Below are 18703 nucleotides of genomic sequence, written 5' to 3'. Positions count from 1 at the left end.
AGCCTTTCATCATAGCAGACGGGGAGTGTATCTGTGTGTGCCAGGTGAGATCGGGAGCATAAGTGGTCTTTCCTGACACGAACGAACCGTAGAGGTTGCAGCGCAGACATGCACGAGAAGGTAGAAATAAAACTAAGCATTGTACTCTGCTGTTTTGTAGACCACGCCAAGTATATATAAATACAGATAATACAAAATATATGTACAACTCTTCAAGCGCATATCTATTGTCATGACAGCGGTGACAACTACACAGGCACTACTTGGACGAATGATTTATGACAGGAAACTCGCCGGACGGCTGAGCGGAAGGTCCAGCCAAGGCTCCGCTGCGAACTGACGAGGTTCCGATGTCAGGCAACTTTTTTTCATTTATTCGGTTGTCTGAAAGTTGTAACCGCTTCATTTTTAGCAATGTTTACACCTATAAATCACAGTGGATCGTTTTGATTGTCTTAAACACGAAACATGACCTTTCACTAAATATTGGAGTGAAGTGGTGAAGGTGTGTGAGCCCTGCGGGAGGGGGGGGGGGGGGACAGGTGTCTGGACGGTGCCACGCAGCACGAGACACACACTGGTCGTGGCCCCGCGAGGAGGACGGTGTGTCTAGTGTCACTAACAACAGAATGAGAATAACCGTGTCACACATCTATCCAGGCAACGACACTTCCTCTGTAGTGATTGTTAAATATAACTATGAGAATATCACGATGAAATTGTCACTACATACAAACTGTACGATGATTCTGCTCTACTCGTATACAAGAGTAAACGTAAAAAAATTATAATATATATATATATATATATATATATATATATATATATATATATATATATATATATATATATATATATATAAACAAACATTTTCTCGTTCTTTTTATATGTATCATCACAGAAGAAAAATAATTTAAAAATTTCCCATTTCATCTGGGAAATTAATAATAACCTTCTTATACAAACAGTTTAGTTGATGGACATGTATGTGGAACGTCATGTATGGAAGCCGTGCCTACATGTAGTGTACGTTAACACCAACTTGTACTACCATCTTGTGCCACATTCTGCTGCCCGCCAGGCCTCGCACCACCCAGCGGGGCACCGCTGAGGGCTGAGCAAGGCGGGAATTGCATTGACATTAGAGGTGAGCAGTAGTGTTACAAGTGTTCTTCCTCTGCCTTTGGTCTCGTCCGCCGCGAACGTTGTAGTGGCGGGGCACAAGTTACCCGCGGGAGGAAGAAAATAGATTTACTGTGCTAGGAACACACCACTCAGCCAGGCCACGGCGGAGCGTGGCGAGGAGCACTGCGAGAGTATATGTCAGGTGGAAGGTGCGTGCTTGGTGGGCGGCGTGGAGGGTGTGGAGTGGGTGGGTGTGGATGTTGTAGACCGTCTTGGTGGTGTGGTTGGTGTTGATTGTCGCTGAGTGGGGGATGGAGGTGATTTATCTCGCGTGGAAGGAGGGGACCGTCTGGGTGCGGAAAGAATAGATTGTATGGACGTGGAAGAAAGGGATAATGCTGGAGTGAGAGGAGGAGGTCTTGGAGAGGTAGGTGTTGATGATTTTGGCGTAGAGGGAATGGAAGGTACCGGTGTGGAAGCAATGAAGTCCCTTGGTGTGGAAGCAGAAGGGGACTGTCTGCGTGCGGGTGAGGTGGAATGTTCGGGTGTTGTGGAAGGAGTGATTCTTGACGTTTGACTGGATTGCCTCGGAGTTGTAGGAAAGGCAGGCAAAGAATCCACATCCTCAGCAGGGTTGGAGGCGGACGCTGTTCTCACTCTGATCACACGAATATCAGACCCGTCATCGTCCTCACTTCGATTATCCAAGTTATCTTCGGGTCCGTATTCCTCGATTGGGGTGCGTGGGGTGCGTTGCCAGCTATCCAGCGAGACGAAGGATTGTCTCAAATCATCTTCCTCGTCCTCCTCTTCGGTGTTCATTGTGGCTTCGAAAACGACAGGCAGGTCACCCATGCTTAGGACTCGCCGGTGGAAGCTGTGTGCCCCCTCGATTACGCACCCGTTATGTTTCACTCCGTTAATACTATATGCCGTCTGTCTGTCTGGCGTGGGTGTTGCTGGCGGGGCGCGTGTATGTGCATTGTCTTGCGCAGCGTGGGCGAGGCGTGGGAAGGGTGAGAGGGGAGCAACTTGGTGGCCCCCGAACAGACGTCTGCGGAAGAAGCGGTGTCTCCTCTTGGGCGCGGCAGTCTCACGTAGGATGCTCCAGAAGGATGAGGGTGTCGTCGGACGAGTTCCTGCGGGAGGTGGCGGTGACGGAGGCAGGGTCGATGGCGGAGAAGGCTGTGGTGGTGATGTTGTTGTCGTTGTGGGTGATAAGAGAGAGTCCGGGGGAGGTGCTGGGAGAGACACCGTCAGCCAGAATTAGTTCATCGTCCGGAGTATTACTTTCCGCCCCGTCGCCACCATGGCCATAAATAACACCTGAAAGAATTAGAGTTACTTATGCGAACATGGTAACCTGCGCAGCTTTGTTTAATGGGCACTGGACTATCTTGGGGATCACTATTTCAATACATATACAGTGAAAATTATAAAATCCATCAATTTATCAAAGAATACAATAATCTCTCCAACTTATAACAAAATACATATAATACATCATTCACTAATAAATAAAGGAAAATAATGATTTGTGTTAACAGTAATCAATGGAAAATATCTCTAATTCCTAAACACCTTTCATCATTCATTTCTACATGCAAACTGAATTGAACAAATACTAGTTTTCTACGGATTGCCCATGTTTGCGTCTGAATAGGAAGTGTGTGTCTTCCTTGAGAACACATAAAATCTAATATACAATCACACTGACTAAGAAAAAATTCCCACATAAAACACACAGAGCAAAGATTGAAACTCTTCACAGGGAAGCAAGAAAAATAAAAGTTACACACCCACAGAAGTCTGAACAGTAACAGAAACTTGTAAACCACCAACTCATGCAATTCGGGAGCCTACGCGTAACTTATGATGTATTGTGATTAATTTATGACAAAAAGCCTCGGTTCTTGTCCCTCTGCCTTGCATGTCTGGGTCATACTCTTAAACATTTAGCGACCAAGCACACATATTTGACAAAGCTTTCATGGGAGTTTTGGGCATTGTCAAGGATAGTTTTTGACCCTGGTGGTAGCTTGACCTTTCTTCTGTATCATGAAGCAAAAACACCACTCATTAGAACCCGACTTGTCTCCTTTTTAGCCTTTGGAAATAGTTGATGTGAGAGGCGGAGGCATCTTACAATCGACCTTTATCTTCCAAGCCATGCAGCCACTTGACAACGAGGTGAGACAGGGATGGTAGTAACACCTTTCGGTTCATGAGCTGGCTGTTTGGTGGCTGGCAAAATGAAAGCAAAGCGACACAATATGGCAGCAGCGTAACACTTTGGGGTATCGGAAAAGAAAAGAAAAAATTTGTTATCGACTGACTGGCGGACGCGTATAATGCAGAACGCATTGAGGTATATATACGGTTATGTTCCCGTCAAGGCCGCGTGCGTGTCCTTGGTGCGTGGACGTGCGTGAGGGATTGAGACAGCTGAACAAAAAGAAAATGCTACACACACACACACACACACACACACACACACACACACGGACAACGACTGGCCAGGATTTGATATTTTGTTCAATGGGTGACGCACGCTAGTCATTGCGAGTTATACGAATAAAGTGTCAAAAGAGTTTATTTAAGTTTTAGCGAGTATAAAGTATGGACTCGTGGATGGACTCGTGGATGTGTGTTAGAAATTATATGTAGGTTGATTTACTACACAAGTATATTAAATTTTAGTGTCTATCCATAAACTTCCTCATTGTAGTAAGAAAACTGTAGAACCGCCAGACCAAACTTTTTTTTGTGGGAATGTATACTGCCATGTCGCACCACAGAGAGAGAGAGAGAGAGAGAGAGAGAGAGAGAGAGAGAGAGAGAGAGAGAGAGAGACTATAACAAACATCCATGAAGTACACACACACACACACACACACACACACACACACACACACACACACAAATAATATAAATAAAAGGTGAGGTTTTAGATCCATGTAAACAAACAGCCACATACCAAGCATAAAACTAAACCAGACAAAATATCTTAACGTAAAAAAACGTTAAAAAAAAAACTAACTGGTTGGTCGAAGTGAGTGTGTGTACTCATACATGCAAGTGGCAGGCTGGCTGGCTGGTGGTGGTGCACGTGTGTGGGTGTGGGTGCATTGTATACTAGGAGTCCAGAGCCCTAGACTCCTTGCTTGTCAACGAGGTGCCTGCAGCGGGGAGGAGGGGGGGCGGTACTCCCGGCTGTCATTGCTGATCACGGCCACTCTGCCGTCCTCCCTCCCCACTCTACAGTCCCGAACAAGTAAAAAAATATTAAAACGTAAGAAAAAAGGAAACCATATAAAAGCAAAAGTAGTTGTAACATAATATACTCGCCGTGAAAATATTTTCTATTCAAAACTATTGCTGCACTTATTGATAAAATTAAATTATAAAATAATACTGATCATAATAATAATAATAATAATAATAATAATAATAATAATAATAATAATAGTAATAATGATAATATAAAGTGAATAGCCTATCAGCCACGGAGAAATACCGTTAAGCAAAGCACACTTTAAAAAAAAAAAAACGCTTCGTTCGTCTTATTTTAAACGAATCAAAACATATGATAGAGATAGAATTTCAGTGATTTAACGATCAATGCACGCACTGTAGTGCAATTAGCTTGGAAAGAATATATATATATATATATATATATATATATAATATATATATATATATATATATATATATATATATATATATATATATATATATATATATATATATATATATATATATATATATATATATATATATATATATATATATATATATATATATATATATATATATATATATATATATATATATATATATATATATATATATATATATATATATATATATATATATATATATATATATATATATATATATATATATATATATATATATATATATATATATATATATATATATATATATAGAGAAATCGGAATGTGCATAACACCAATAAGCTGAAAATAAAAGTGAAGCGTAAAAAAACATATCGGGTGGGAATGGTCGAGGTCTTGCTTAGAAAAGCCTCTCAAGCTGTGTCGGTAACGGCTCCGTTCGTGTTCCTGATCCTCTTTTATTATTCTCTTCTTTTGTTTTCTTCGTCGCGTGTTTAGGCTTGTAACGAGTCAAAGTTAATGACGTGCTCAAGTTTTACTATCTATTATTATTATTTTTTTCATCGTCATCATCATTAATATAATTTTCATTATTATTATTATTATTATTATTATTATTATTATTATTATTATTATTATTATTATTATTATTATTATTATTATTATTATCATTATCATTATTATTATTATTATTATTATTATTATTATTATTATTATTATTATTATTATTATTATTATTATTATTATTATTATTATTATTAGTAGTAGTAGTAGTAGTAGTAGTAGTAGTATCATTATTGTCATTATCATCATTATCAGAACTGTACATCGTCATCCGTGAAATCATAACTGACTCGCATCTCATTGCAAGCCAACAATGAAAAGTCAGTGATATAAAATAAACGCAGATCACAATAATAGCAAAACGACCTCAGATATACACGATCGAAGTCTAGGAACATTGAACTCACACACACACACACACACACACACCAAAAAAATCACTGGATGCATAATATATTTTTTTACCCTCATCAAGAGACAGCGTTGGTTGTTTATTTTCTCCCTCAGGCTAGACGATATTTCTTCCCCTCTACAAAGACATCACACATCTCAATCCCCTCGCCTCCCCCCCCCTCAATTTACCATCATAACTGCATACGTACACAGTCATGAAAATACAAAACAAAACTCCCCCAAAAAAATACTTAACGTAACTTTTTTTAATATTTTCTCACCCCACCTCGAGGCAGTGTGTTTATTTTCCTCTCTGTAAAGCAACACAACCTTCCCCTCTCTATTCCCTCCCCTCCTCTTCCTTCTCATTCCCCTCTCTCCTTTCCTTCACCGAGACACCATTAACTTCCCTTCCCGCCCCAACACACCGCCGTCATGGCCTCACGCTCTCGTTTGTGACTCACCCGATCCTTTCTCCAGATTACTCGTGGTTGTTTCTGCGGGGGCGTCAGGGGGCGGGGGCGTGGCGGAGACGGAGGCTTGGTGGTGGGGGGAGAGCGGGGGCGTGGGCGTGGGCGTGGGCGTGGGCGAGGGGTCCTGGGAGAGCTGGGACGCCACTGTCTTGTGCAGCTCCACCTTCGCCCGCCGCACGACCCACATGGTGAGCCCCACGCTTATTAGCACCTGTACGGGGAGGCACAGGTGTTAGTGATACCTGTGTCGTGTGGTGCGGCGATGTGTTGTGGCCGCTGCTGTGTTTGTGTTTGTTTGTTTGGGTGTTTTTTTTAATTATTTGTTGTTGCTGTTGTTGTTTTTATTGTTACTCTTGTTGTTTCGGTTACCGTTGCTAGTTGGTTATTGTTGTTATTATTATTATTATTATTATTATTATTATTATTATTATTATTATTATTATTATTATTATTATTATTATTATTATTATTATTATTATTATTATTATTATTATTATTATTATCATTATCATCATTCTTTTACTACTACTACTACTACTACTACTACTACTACTACTACTACTACTACTACTACTATCGACAGTAAAGATAGTAGTAACATTATTTGCATTATTATCATTATTATTTATAGTCGTATTAGTAGTACTGTAGTAGTAGTAGTAGTAGTAGTAGTGCCACGAGCAATATTAGCAGTGATAATAGTACAAACGTAACAGCCCTTTCTCACCTGCACAGCGAACACCCCCCAGGCCGTGGCCGACGCGGAGGAAGACTGGGACACCACATCGTCGAAGCTCCTGACGGTGGTGCCCAGGTAGCAGTTGAGCACCTGTGTCGGCAGCAGCCCCAGCACCGTGGCCGCCAGGTACAGCCACGTGGGAACCCGGGACACCTGTGCGGGGAGACACGGCAGGTAAAGGTGAGAATATAAATACGTTTGGAGGGTAGTAATCGTACTGGAGTGAGGAGTGATATGCATGGGGATGCTTGATTCTGCATACATATGGAGAAGAAGGGAAGGAGCAAGGAAAAAAAGGTATAAGGGAAGGGAAGTTATAAGGAAGAGATAAGGAAGGAAAGGTAAGGGAAGGTATAAGGAAGGGAAAGTATAAGGGAAGGGAGGGCATAAAGGAAGCATAGCATGTATAAGAATGATGACACAGAGAAACCAAGGACAGTTGCATTGAAGTAAGAAATTATCTAAAAAAGTATTAGGATAACGCACAGCTTGTTAGGGAATATATACCGAGTTTTGGGGAGAAAGGAGGTAGAACAAAAGGATGCCAGATAAGGGGATAATCCACACAAAAATAAATATAGGTACTGTGTGAAAGAAGTTAAGCTAGAGAGAAGGAGGAAGGGGAGAGGTGTAAAAGGAAGTAGAATGAAGGAATGGGAGATACAAAAATACAGAAATAAAATAGATATGTAAAAGAGGTTAGGTTAAATAGAAAGGGAATGAGGGAAGGTGTAGCAGAAGGGCGGAATAGGCACGACAGACGAAATGGATGAAGAGCAAAATGAAATAAAAAGAAATGTGTTGTTTGTAGGTGTCCATAAAAGTATTGGTGGTTTGTTTTATGTTTATTTGTTTGTTTGTTTGTTTGTTTGCTGAAGGGTGATGCATAACGTGTTGTGGTTCCATGTGTTGGCGTTTATTTGTTCTCTCCGCTTGGTTTACTTTCTTGTTGGTGGTTAGTTGCGATATAATGATTTTTTTAAAAGGTCGGCATTTCAAATTAGAAGTTGAAATCATTATTATTGTTATCAGCATTATTTTCATTATCCTCTTCTTCCTTTTCTTTTTTTCATTTTCTTTTTCTTTTTCTTCTTCTTCTTCTTTTTCTTCTATCAATGCTATTATTATTTTCATCAGCATAATCATCACCCTTATTATTTTTTGTTGCTTCTTTTGTTGATGGTGGTTGTGATGGTGGTGGTGGTTGGGCTGGTGGTGGTACTGATAGGGATGCAGTGGGGGGAGGGGGGGAGGGGGCGTTGAGGGTGATGTGGGGGTGGAGGTGGTGGTGATGAGGGGGGGAGTAAGAGGCTAGTGGTTGTGGTGGTTATGGTGGTGGTGGTGGTGGTGGTGGTAGTGATTGTGACTGAATGGTTTTGACAATGTTGTGAAAGTTCCAACGACAAACAATAACAGTATATTTTTTTCATTTCTGTTAACTCATTTATCACACACACACACACACACACACACACACACACACTAAAAGAATTATTGACTTTCCAACCAGATCATGCAAGATTCGGAATTGTGGTGGTGGTGGTGATGGAGATGGGGGTTGCGGGGCTGGTAGTAGTGGTAGTGATTATTTAGTGGAGGTGAGTGGTGGTGTTTGTGGTGGTGAGGGTGATGGTGGTGGTGGTTATGGTGATGGCAGTACTGTACGTGTATATTTGAGTGACGTCAGAGAGAGAGAGAGAGAGAGAGAGAGAGAGCGAGCATAAGAACGGCGATGAAGTTGCAGGAACATACTATAATCATCATTAGCCTCAATTAGTCTGCAGCGGCTGGACAATGGCATACACTACGTCAACGCTGCTTATCCCCCCTCCCCTCGCCTCCCCTCACCCCACTCATCACCCCACCATGCCCTCAGTAGACCCTTCCAACCTTCCCCAACGTCGCCTCTCCTCCCCACATTCTTTACTCTGTCCTCTCGATCCTCAGCCATTCCCCTTTCATCTTTCCCCTCCTTCCTTCATCTCCTTTTCCCTCTATCCCGTTCTCTATTCATTCTCCTCTTCCTTCTCCCATATCTTCTGACTCATCCAACTTTTCCTTCTTTCGTATTCCGTCTTTCTTTCCCCCTTTCCCGTCTATTCTCAGCACTTTCCCTCTCCTCTTTCCCCTCCTTTCTTCTCTTATCCTCATTCTCTCTTCCCTATCCCGTGTTCCAGTCATTCTCCTCTCCATTTTCTCCCTTTTCCTCTGTCCCATCCAACATTTCCCTCTTTTATATTTCTTCTTTCCCCTTTTCCCTTCTCCCGTCTACCCTCAGCCACTCCCCTCTTTTCGTTCCCCTCCTTTCTTCCCCTTCCTTTATCCCCTCTTCCCTATTCCGTGTTCCATTCATTCTCCTCTCCCTTCTCCCGTTTCCTCTGTCTCATCCAACCTTTTCTTCTTTCATATTCCGTCTTTCTTTCCCCTTTTCTTTTCTCCTGTCTTCCTGGTCTGAAATTAAGCTTTTTTTTTCTTTTTACGTTTCACCTACAGCGCCGGTAGGCTTTCTTGTTGGGACGTGGTGGTCGGCCCCAGCCCGTTACGGCGCAGGCAAGTGTTTTGTAGTGGCGCCATCTCGCTTGTGCACAGAGATAATGTTTCATTTCGACAGAATACTGAATAACTTTAATTTACGTGACGCACTGAGAGACTTGCAGTGTTTTGAAAGGCTATAGATTTACTTCGTTCAAAGAGACAGAGATACCGCAAAAGAAAGCAAGTAGGCAAACGAGGGATCGGCGTCAAACTACGATCGTCAGGACAACATCGATTCGGCGATCTCAGTTGTTGAACGTCAGCGATGAATAAAGATAGATTTTTCATGACTCTCCCCCTCCCCCACCTCTCTCTCTCTCTCTCTCTCTCTCTCTCTCTCTCTCTCTCTCTCTCTCTCTCTCTCTCTCTCTCTCTCTCACGCATTGCCATTACAAACAAAGCCAAGAATAAACTACAGACCATTTTTTTATTCTTTTTACGGTGCAGAACTTTACTACGCCGCACTCACGGTGGTGTACTGAGCGCCTCTGTCGATGTGAGGGAGAATCAATAGTGAAGAAACGAAAATGAATAAAGAAAAGGCGGAAGGACGTATATTGACTCACTTTGGAAAGGTCTGCGTGAAAGGGCATGGCCAGTAGGGGAGGGAAGGGAAGGGGTGGCTGAATAAGAAGACGCGGAAAGGGAAGAGGATGGGGGAGGCGGCGGGGGCGGGGGCGGCGTCCGGGGAACCTTGAGGCAGATAACTCACTGACATTTAGAAGCCTGAAAAATTACGGCACAGTCGCAACGTAGTACAGAGTGAGATTTCGAGCGTGTGTGGTTGTAGGGGGAGGGGGAGGTGTGTGTGTGTGTGTGTGTGTGTGTGTGTCACCGTTGCCAGATTATCGTATTCAGACCTTCGTATTTACCGGTTTCTGGGCCATAGCTATTGCCAACAAACACCAATAATCAACCATTTTAGCGATAACTATATATGAAGGCAGTTATTGGGGTCGAGGAGGAAGTTTTTGGGTCGGAAATCGGCAAAGAAAGGAGGCTGAGTACGACAATCTGGCAACGTTGGTGTGTGTGTGTGTGTGTGTGTGTGTGTGTGTTTAGACAGGATGACTGAGTACATAACGAGTTGCTTAATCATGCGTCTGCGACAAGTCAACGGAGGGATTCGTAAGTAATCTTGCTTTAAAGAAATACAGAGGTTCCATACTGCAGCAGCATGTGATAATAATAACAATAACAATAACAATAATAACAATAATAATAATAATAATAATAATAATAATAATAATAATAATAATAATAATAATAATAATAATAATAATAATAATAATGATAATAATAATAAAAATCATGATAATAATAATGTGATTTGATATAGCTTGTAGAAAAACATAGTATTCTGAATTGAGAAAAATGAAGTTCCAGTAGCACGTGTACGCAAACAATGAGAAATAATGAAGAATTAGGAAACGTAAGTATAAGTTGGTATAAAGAATGGTAATAGTACTGAAGCAAAATCTTAATGATAAATGAATCACAGTGATGAAAATGGAGGTGTATAAGAGAGTATCAAAAGTGAGAGCATCAAGACACATCTCCTTGGGAAATTGACCACCCTTCCGGCCTTTTTTTTTTTTCTTTTTTTTTCTTTTTTCTTTTTTTTTTACATCTCTGCCTTTAGCGCCGGTAGGCTTTCTTCAGGGGCCTGGTGGTCGGCCCAAGCCCGTCATGGCTCAGGCAGTTTTTATAGTGACGCCAGTTATGCTTACTGCCAGTTATATTTACTAAAGAGGGCGCCAAGTCTGCTTTTTTTGTGTGTCCTTTTACTGCTTCCCTTGATGTAGAAAAAAAAAAAGATCAAGCGAAAGAATATGTGATGGCTCCACTATTACTACCACTAGAGATAAGTAAGGAAATTGGCAGAGCTTTTATCAATTTTGGGTGGCTAAGGAATATCATCAGCAACACGTGCGCGCCTCCCTGATTGCTGGCGCGAGGAGCTTCACTGAATGCAGGTACAAAAGTCACAAGTAAGAAAGTAAAAAAAAGTCACAGGCAAAAAGTCAGTCAAAAAAGTCACAGGAAAAAAGAAACAGGGCAATGTTAGCACTGTTTTCACCTTATATATGAATGGCAACTTTGCTATAGCTCAAAATATTTTCAAACAGATTTATGTCATCCGTGTGCCTTTCGGTAATACAGCAATTACTTCAGCGTATACACTCATCTTCCAAACAAGACTCGTACCACCTACGAAGAACTCTTTCAGGGTATAGTTGATACGTGTGCAGACCTAAACTATTCTGTGAATGTGCAAACCGTGGTGACTGACTTTGAAGATGGTGTAGCTACTGAGAGGTGTTCTTGCAATGTTTGGCCGCGACGTAGAGAGAAAAGGCTGTTTCCATCATACGCAGTCCACTTGGCGTAAGATCCAGGAACCGGGTTTGGAAACACAGTATAATACCAGAGCTGAGTTTCGTTTGTTTTGTGGCATGATTGATGCTCTAGCTTTTTTGCCCCTAGAGGACGTTGATGAACGTATGAGGTACACCTCAACACTGTCATTCCACAAGATCCACCTGAAGTCGAAGAGTTGCTCAGGTACGTACTTTGATTGTACTTATGTCAGAGGCTCATTTCGACTGATGCAGCAGCCAGTCGCCATGTCCAGCAATGCCCTGATGCCTCTGAGAATGCGTCACAATCCATCTATGTTGCCCCTCACCAATGAAAAGTGCATGACGCCACCATGAACAACATATGTGAAGGGTGGAATAATAAATTCTTCAACCTCGTTGGTCACTACCATCCTTCAGTCTGGCGACTGACTTAAATATTTTTGTTTAATTACTTGACTTTCTTTCCTGGCCAAAATTGTGACTTTTTCCTGTGACTTTATTACCGGCCACCGCTTCACTTTACCAATAACTTGCATGCTGACTCTTCCCTTGTGCTGCTCTTCGGGCGCTTGTTTACTGAAAATGAATAAGATTCGTTAATTTAGAGGCGAAGGAGCATCACAGCAGCTCTATTTGTGTTGCCTTGTAGTGGAAGAATGAAGGATAGTTTTTTTTCGTTTATTATTGTTTTACTGATAAATGTAGTTCTGCCTATTTATACCACCAGGTCGAGTACTTCTTTCCCCGCCCATTCAATGCATATTTTCCAGTTTTCTTTCAGTTAATTATTCCTAATAACTATTGACGTTTTGTAGTTAATTATACACTTCTTTTCTGACATTAATTTTAGAGCTGGGTTACCATTTCCACTCTCAATATCTTTCATCATTTTGCCATCCATGTCCTTCTGCTTTTCCCACCGACATCAGTGACAAGGAGAGGCGGTTTTCTTCAATATCAGAACGTGAAAAGTCTAGCGGCATGAGCCTTGGAACTATACAAAGAGGAAAGAGTCAGGGATAAAGGAGGCGTGGGGAGTGAGGGGTGATTGACTAACGGGTGAATGGTGCAGTCACTGGATGAAGACGCAGTACTGACAGGCGTGTGAGTAAGGGATATTGATTGGTGGTGGTGTGGGGGGTGGGGGGGGGAGGAAGTACTGGAATGCATAGGTGATGGGAAAGAAGAGCGTGGGAGAGATGACAAATGGCTGTGTGTGTGAGTGAGTGGTGGTAAGAGACACGGTTCGGCAATGTGGAAGCGAGGAGGCCCAGGGGAGTAACGGGTGAGGAGTAAGGGGTGAAGGGGAGGTCGCATACTTTAAGGGGGTGCATGGTAATGAGGTGAGGTATGAGGAAGTGAAGGAGCGCATAGGTAATGAAAAAGGGGTGCATGGGAGATGAGACACTTTAAGGGGGGGGGGGTAGTAAATTGCTCGTTGGGTCGGTACTCATTTCCGCCTCTTTTGGTCCTTGAGCTGTCTGTGTCATGTAAGAACCCATTACCCCGGGGCACAGGAAGGTGTGACATCCGGGGACACACTGGGGGTCACAGTTTATCCTCCTCAACGTTTCCCATGTACCCATTTATCGACCAACCCGATAGAGAGGACGGTGGGCTGTTTACCTCTTCTGGATCGAACCCGGGCCAGCAGTTCCGTAGGGTAATTGTATGCGAAAGTTCGGAGTATAGGAATGCATAGGAAATCGTTAAAGATGACTGAGAGAGGAGGTACTAAATTATATGAAGAGGTGTAGGTGAGGGGTATCTATAAGGAGAGACGGGGTGAAGATGTATAGCAATCAACATATAGGCGTGTATGGTGTATGGGAGAGAGGAGAGTGCATACGAAAGAAGGTCCTCCATAGTACATTAATGAAGGGCAACGAAAAAGGTGAGAGAGAGAGATGAGGTGTGGAAAGTCATGGGTAAGCGGTATATGGATGAGAAGGTAAATGGGGGAGGAGAACGCGGAAGAGGGGAAGGAAGAAGAAGGTGAAAGAGGTGGGTGAAAAAGGTCTGAGGTGTGGAAATCCATGGGTAAGGAGTGTATGGGTGAGACGGAGGTATGTAACTTAGGGAGGAGGAGGCGGAAGAGGGGAAGGAAGAAAAAGGTTAAAGAGGTGGGTGAAAGAGGGGTGAGGTGTGGAAATCCATGGGTAAGGAGTGTATGGGTGAGATGGATGTATGTAACTTTGGGAGGAGAAGGCGGAAGAGTCGAGGGAAGCAGGAACATTCATAGTTAATACTCTTGGAAGCCGCTTCACCTTCTGACTGGGTCGATGGGCGAGAGTAGAGTTTGGTCAGATGGGCGTTGGGTGCATGGGACTGTCGAGATCAATATTCAAAGGTGCGTAAAGGGGCTATTACACTGGGCAAATTTTCCGTGGATCTTCAATCAAACCACGATTTCCGCTGGCGTGGTTCTCATATTTGCGTGGTTTTCTGACGTGTCCACGATCTTTCAAAGCTACGGTGGATTTCACTGAAGAACGACTGTATTACTCATCATCTTCATCAGCAGCAATAACAACAAACAATTGAGAACCACGTTAGCGGAAATCGTGGTTTGACTGAAGATCCACGGAAAATATGCCCAGTGTAATATCTCCTTAAAGCTTTCGGAATGGCCCGGTTGAAGACGAACAGAAAGAAAGCGAAAATAATGTCCAAAGGTCTTACGCTGTATACGATATTACGGAATCAATTACTAAACTTACGATAGAAAAGTAAAGAGAATCGAGGAATAAGTTTACTTTTGCCTTAGCCTGCTTGAACTGGCACGTGATTCTGGTATCATGATAACTGAAACTTAATTGATTGTTTTTGGTAAAGGAAATATACGGGTAGGTAAAGCTGATAAAGAGGAATATATAACAATTCTAAGTTAAAAATTGCCCCCCTAAAGGCATAAAATATTACAGAACACAAACTTTGGTATGCTGAAAGAAAATGAAAAGCGTTGCGTAACTCAGAACAAGAAAGAAAATATTGCAGAACACAAACTTTGGTATACTGAAAGAAAATGAAGAGCGTTGTGTAATTCAGAGAAAGGAAGACACGAAACAGCTATCTCATCTCCCGCCGTCAGTAAAGAATATCCAGTTAAGGGCAGCTCGTGTTACGGGGAGAAGAAAAATAACAAATGGACAGGAATGTTGACGGAATGACGGCTCGGGTGAGGAGGGCGAGAGAAAGGAATGTTGAGAGCAAAATAAAAACGAAATAAGTCAGAAAATTCGGTGGAGTTGAGTGAAGGAGCTGAGATAAATGATGCAATGGAGCCAGCGGAGAAATGCAAATGGATGATGATGACGAGGAGGAGAAGGAGAATGATGATTAAGATGATGATGATGATGATGATGATGATGATGATGACGATGATGATGATGACGGCCAAAAAAAAAGATCACTTGCAAGAACACACACATACACACACACACACAAAAAAAAAAAAAAAAAAAAATCCACAAGCGTGTGTAGGTGGAGGGCCCTGGCGTGTGTTTGTACCTCGGTGAAGAATGTGCATGACCACTTCCCCGGTCCCGTTAATGGTCACACACACACACACACACACACACACCTATGTATCCATTTGCTTACTCTTTTCTTCGTGCCTGAATGTTCTTGCCTGGCCTCAAAGGAAATCCAAATAAAACTGGATAAAGCAAGCATCATCATTTCCGCCGATACAGACCCAGTGAGTACCTTGTTGTGGGTGCCTGGCGTTCCCTCCCCCTCCGCTCGATAACCATGCTGATAAAGCCACTATTGTTTATATATATATAAATATATATATATATATATATATAGATATATATATATATATATATATAGAGATATAGTGAGTGATATAGATATAGAGAGAGAGAGAGAGAGAGAGAGAGAGAGAGAGAGAGAGAGAGAGAGACTGGACGATTAATAGTTGTAGAAAACGCATGAGAGGGCAGAATAAAAGTTGAAAAGTATCTGAGTTTTGAGGGAGACAGGATTGACTGCGAAGATGGCACTAACTGGAGAGGTAAAATGCAGGTGAGGAAACGGCAAAGATAGAGGACGAGAGGAAAACAGAAGGGAATAATGTAGCAGTCACCGCTCGAAACTTTGTGCTTCTTCCCCTCAGTGACACCAAGAAATCGGGTGCGGAAGCACAAGCTATGTATTTTGTTATTGTATTCCGTTGTCTTGTATCGCGTCTTCATTGTTAACTTTCCTTGTTCTCGTCACTCTGATTCCTTCACCGGCGGGCTGGTGCCCGCTTTGCATATAATGTTGTATAAGTGTCTTATTTTTATTTATCATGTAACGTATGCGATTTATGTGCAATAAACCTTTAACTAACTAACTCCAATAAAGACAGAGACACACCAGTCCTCGTCGATAGACCGATTTGGTCGGCTAGATTTCGATCGCCGATAGAGTCGGTCTGTCGGCTCCCTGCTACGGGCCGCCTTTGGCGAAGGCCCGTGCTCCCTCCTGCAAGAGGGAGCAATCTTCCCCCCCCCCCCCCCCCCAATAAAGACAGACACGCCAGTCCTCGTCGACAGACCGACTTGGTCGTCTAGATTTCGATCGCCGATAGAGTCGGTCTGTCGGCTCCCTGATACGGGCCGCCTTTGGCAAAGGCCCGTGCTCCCTCGTGCAAGAGGGAGCAGTCTTTCCCCCCCCCCAATAAAGTAACCCTGACGGATATTGAGTTTCTCTATCCGCGAACCTATTAGCACTTAAGAACACTCGCTACCACCAGCAATAACAGGAAGCTCGAAAAGCCGGAATACGGAAGCAGATGAGGCAGAAGGCGGGATAAAAAAAACAGAGGGCGGAAAGGACTTGAACAGGAATAAGAAAGATGAAAGGGAATGACGAGGAGCTAATACGAAAGTTTAAATGAGTCAGAAGGGAAAAAGACAGGGCTGGAAGAAAGAGACTGTAAGAAGGAAAGGACGGATTAAAGGGACGAAAAGAAAAGCGAAAAGTACGGAAAGGAGGAACTGAAAGGCAAAGCGCAACAGGATGAAGAACGGGAAGAAGAGAAAGGAGAAGAGAAGGTTTAATTAAAGGAGAGACCCGACTGAGACTGCAGACGAAGAAGAAACAGAAGTGAAGAGGGAACAGGATAACGAGATGAAAAGAAGTACGGGAAGAAAAGAAAGAACGAAGGGAGAAGGAACGGGAGGGAGGAGAGGACGGGTCGAAGGGACGGGAAGAAAAACGGGAAGGAAAGGAGAACGAAGGGAAAAGGGGGAGAGAAATGAAAGAGACGAGAGAACGGGTAAAGATGTTGGGAGGAAGAACAGAAAGGAAAAGAAAGGAGAACGAAAGAAGGAGAGAAGGAACGGAAGGGAGGAGAGAAAAACGGGACGGGAATAGGAACAGGAAGGAAAAGAGAGGAGAACGAGAGAAGGGGAGAAGGAACGAGAGGGAGGGGAGGACGGGTTGAGGGGACGGTGAGGGGATCGGAGAGGACGGGAGCTGGCGGGTGATCGAATGGATGCCTTGGCTTGAAAGGTCATGTCGGGTTGGTGATCTTTGGCGAGATTAATAATTCTCCGCCGTTATTTGGCCTGCCGGAGGGACGCGAGTTCAATCTGATTCAATATCGGTATTTGTCTTTCTTCATTTTATCATTATTATTATTTTTTTTTTTAGGAAGTGAAGACGGAGTAATCAGATGGAGGGCGTTAAGAAATAACAGAATTAGTATTAGAATTAGTAGTGTTAGTAGTATTAATATGAGTATTTGTAGAATTAGTATGAGTAGTAGTAGCATTATTATTATTATTATTATTATTATTATTAGTAGTAGTAGTAGTAGTAGTAGTAGTAGTAGTAGTAGTAGTAGCAGTCGTATTAGTGTTAATGGTAGTAGTAATAGTAGTAGTAGTAGTAGTAGTAGTAACAGCAACAGCAGCAGCAGCAGTAGTAGTAGTAGTAGTAGTAGTAGTAGTAGTAGTAGTAGTAGTAGAAAAAGTAGCAGTAGTAATGAAATGTAGAAGATGAGGAGGAGGAGGAGGAGGAAGGAGAAGGGGAGCAAGAAAAATAAGAAAAAGAAAAAAAAAAGAACGATTTAAAAGAAAACAAAGAGGAAAAAGTACATTCGTTCGTTTATCAGGTTTTCTAAGTTAATGAATGACAGAAAAATCACTTTACACAACAACAATGTCCTATTCCGATGATAAATACAATGCTGACGCCCACGAGGTACTTGATAAAACCGATGTAAATGAAAAGAATTGAAAGAGATGAAGGAAAAAAAAAGAAATACCGCGTCGCTGCTGCGTGCGGGGACATATATCAATCAGGATGAACTAATTTACAGCTCAGGTTGCACATTTAAACCAGCGCAACAACACGGCGTTCTAATTGCCGTTTGTTAATTGCAGATATATGGATTAACAGCTCCACCACTTAGTTAATTAAATACACAAATAATTATAAGAGAGCTTCAATCGCATTCTGCCTTTCGCAACGGCTCCACATTTTACCTGTCCGTAGTTGCGTATTGAACCTCAGCCTTGACCGCATTTAACCGCATTTTACTTCTGTATAGTTGGGTATTTAATCTCATCACTGACCGCGTTTAATCACATGTTTTCCGCATTTCCCGCTGCACAGTTGTATATTGAACCTTATCCCTGACCGCATCTCTCACCGCATTTTACCGCATTTTATCGCTCCATAGTTGTGTATTAAACCTCTGGCCGCCTTAACCGCATCTAACTGCACTTTTCCGCATTTTACTGCTCCAGAGTAACTGCTGTGTGTTGAACCTTATCCCTTACCGTATATAACCGCATTTAACCATAGTTTTAACGGCATTTTACCGCGCTGTAATTACCTGACCGCATTTAATGACATTTTTACAGCGGCAGA

At 42.4% G+C, this 18703-nt stretch overlaps 2 protein-coding genes across 2 annotated transcripts in view; one reads left to right on the top strand and one right to left on the bottom strand.

The window, feature by feature from the left end:
* The window catches only part of LOC127001692 (CDK-activating kinase assembly factor MAT1-like), a 53054-nt gene that overhangs the window by 1361 nt on the left and 32990 nt on the right, over window positions 1-18703 (top strand). The window contains exon 2 of the mRNA XM_050866719.1: window positions 6929-7112. The gene's annotated coding sequence lies outside the window, so the exon portion shown is untranslated. The remainder of the gene's footprint in view (window positions 1-6928; window positions 7113-18703) is intronic.
* Window positions 869-18703, bottom strand: part of LOC127001443 (transmembrane protein 64-like) — a 32928-nt gene continuing 15093 nt past the window's right edge. The window contains exons 4-7 of the mRNA XM_050865971.1: window positions 10180-10193; window positions 6921-7149; window positions 6185-6404; window positions 869-2451 (exon numbers count right to left, since the gene is read on the bottom strand). Coding sequence (XP_050721928.1) covers window positions 2219-2451; window positions 6185-6404; window positions 6921-7149; window positions 10180-10193 — 696 coding nt within the window. The 3' untranslated portion in view covers window positions 869-2218. The remainder of the gene's footprint in view (window positions 2452-6184; window positions 6405-6920; window positions 7150-10179; window positions 10194-18703) is intronic.

Source organism: Eriocheir sinensis, chromosome 21, assembly GCF_024679095.1.
Source record: "Eriocheir sinensis breed Jianghai 21 chromosome 21, ASM2467909v1, whole genome shotgun sequence".
Lineage (NCBI taxonomy): Eukaryota > Metazoa > Arthropoda > Malacostraca > Decapoda > Varunidae > Eriocheir > Eriocheir sinensis.
This window is presented reverse-complemented; position numbering and strand designations above follow the sequence as displayed.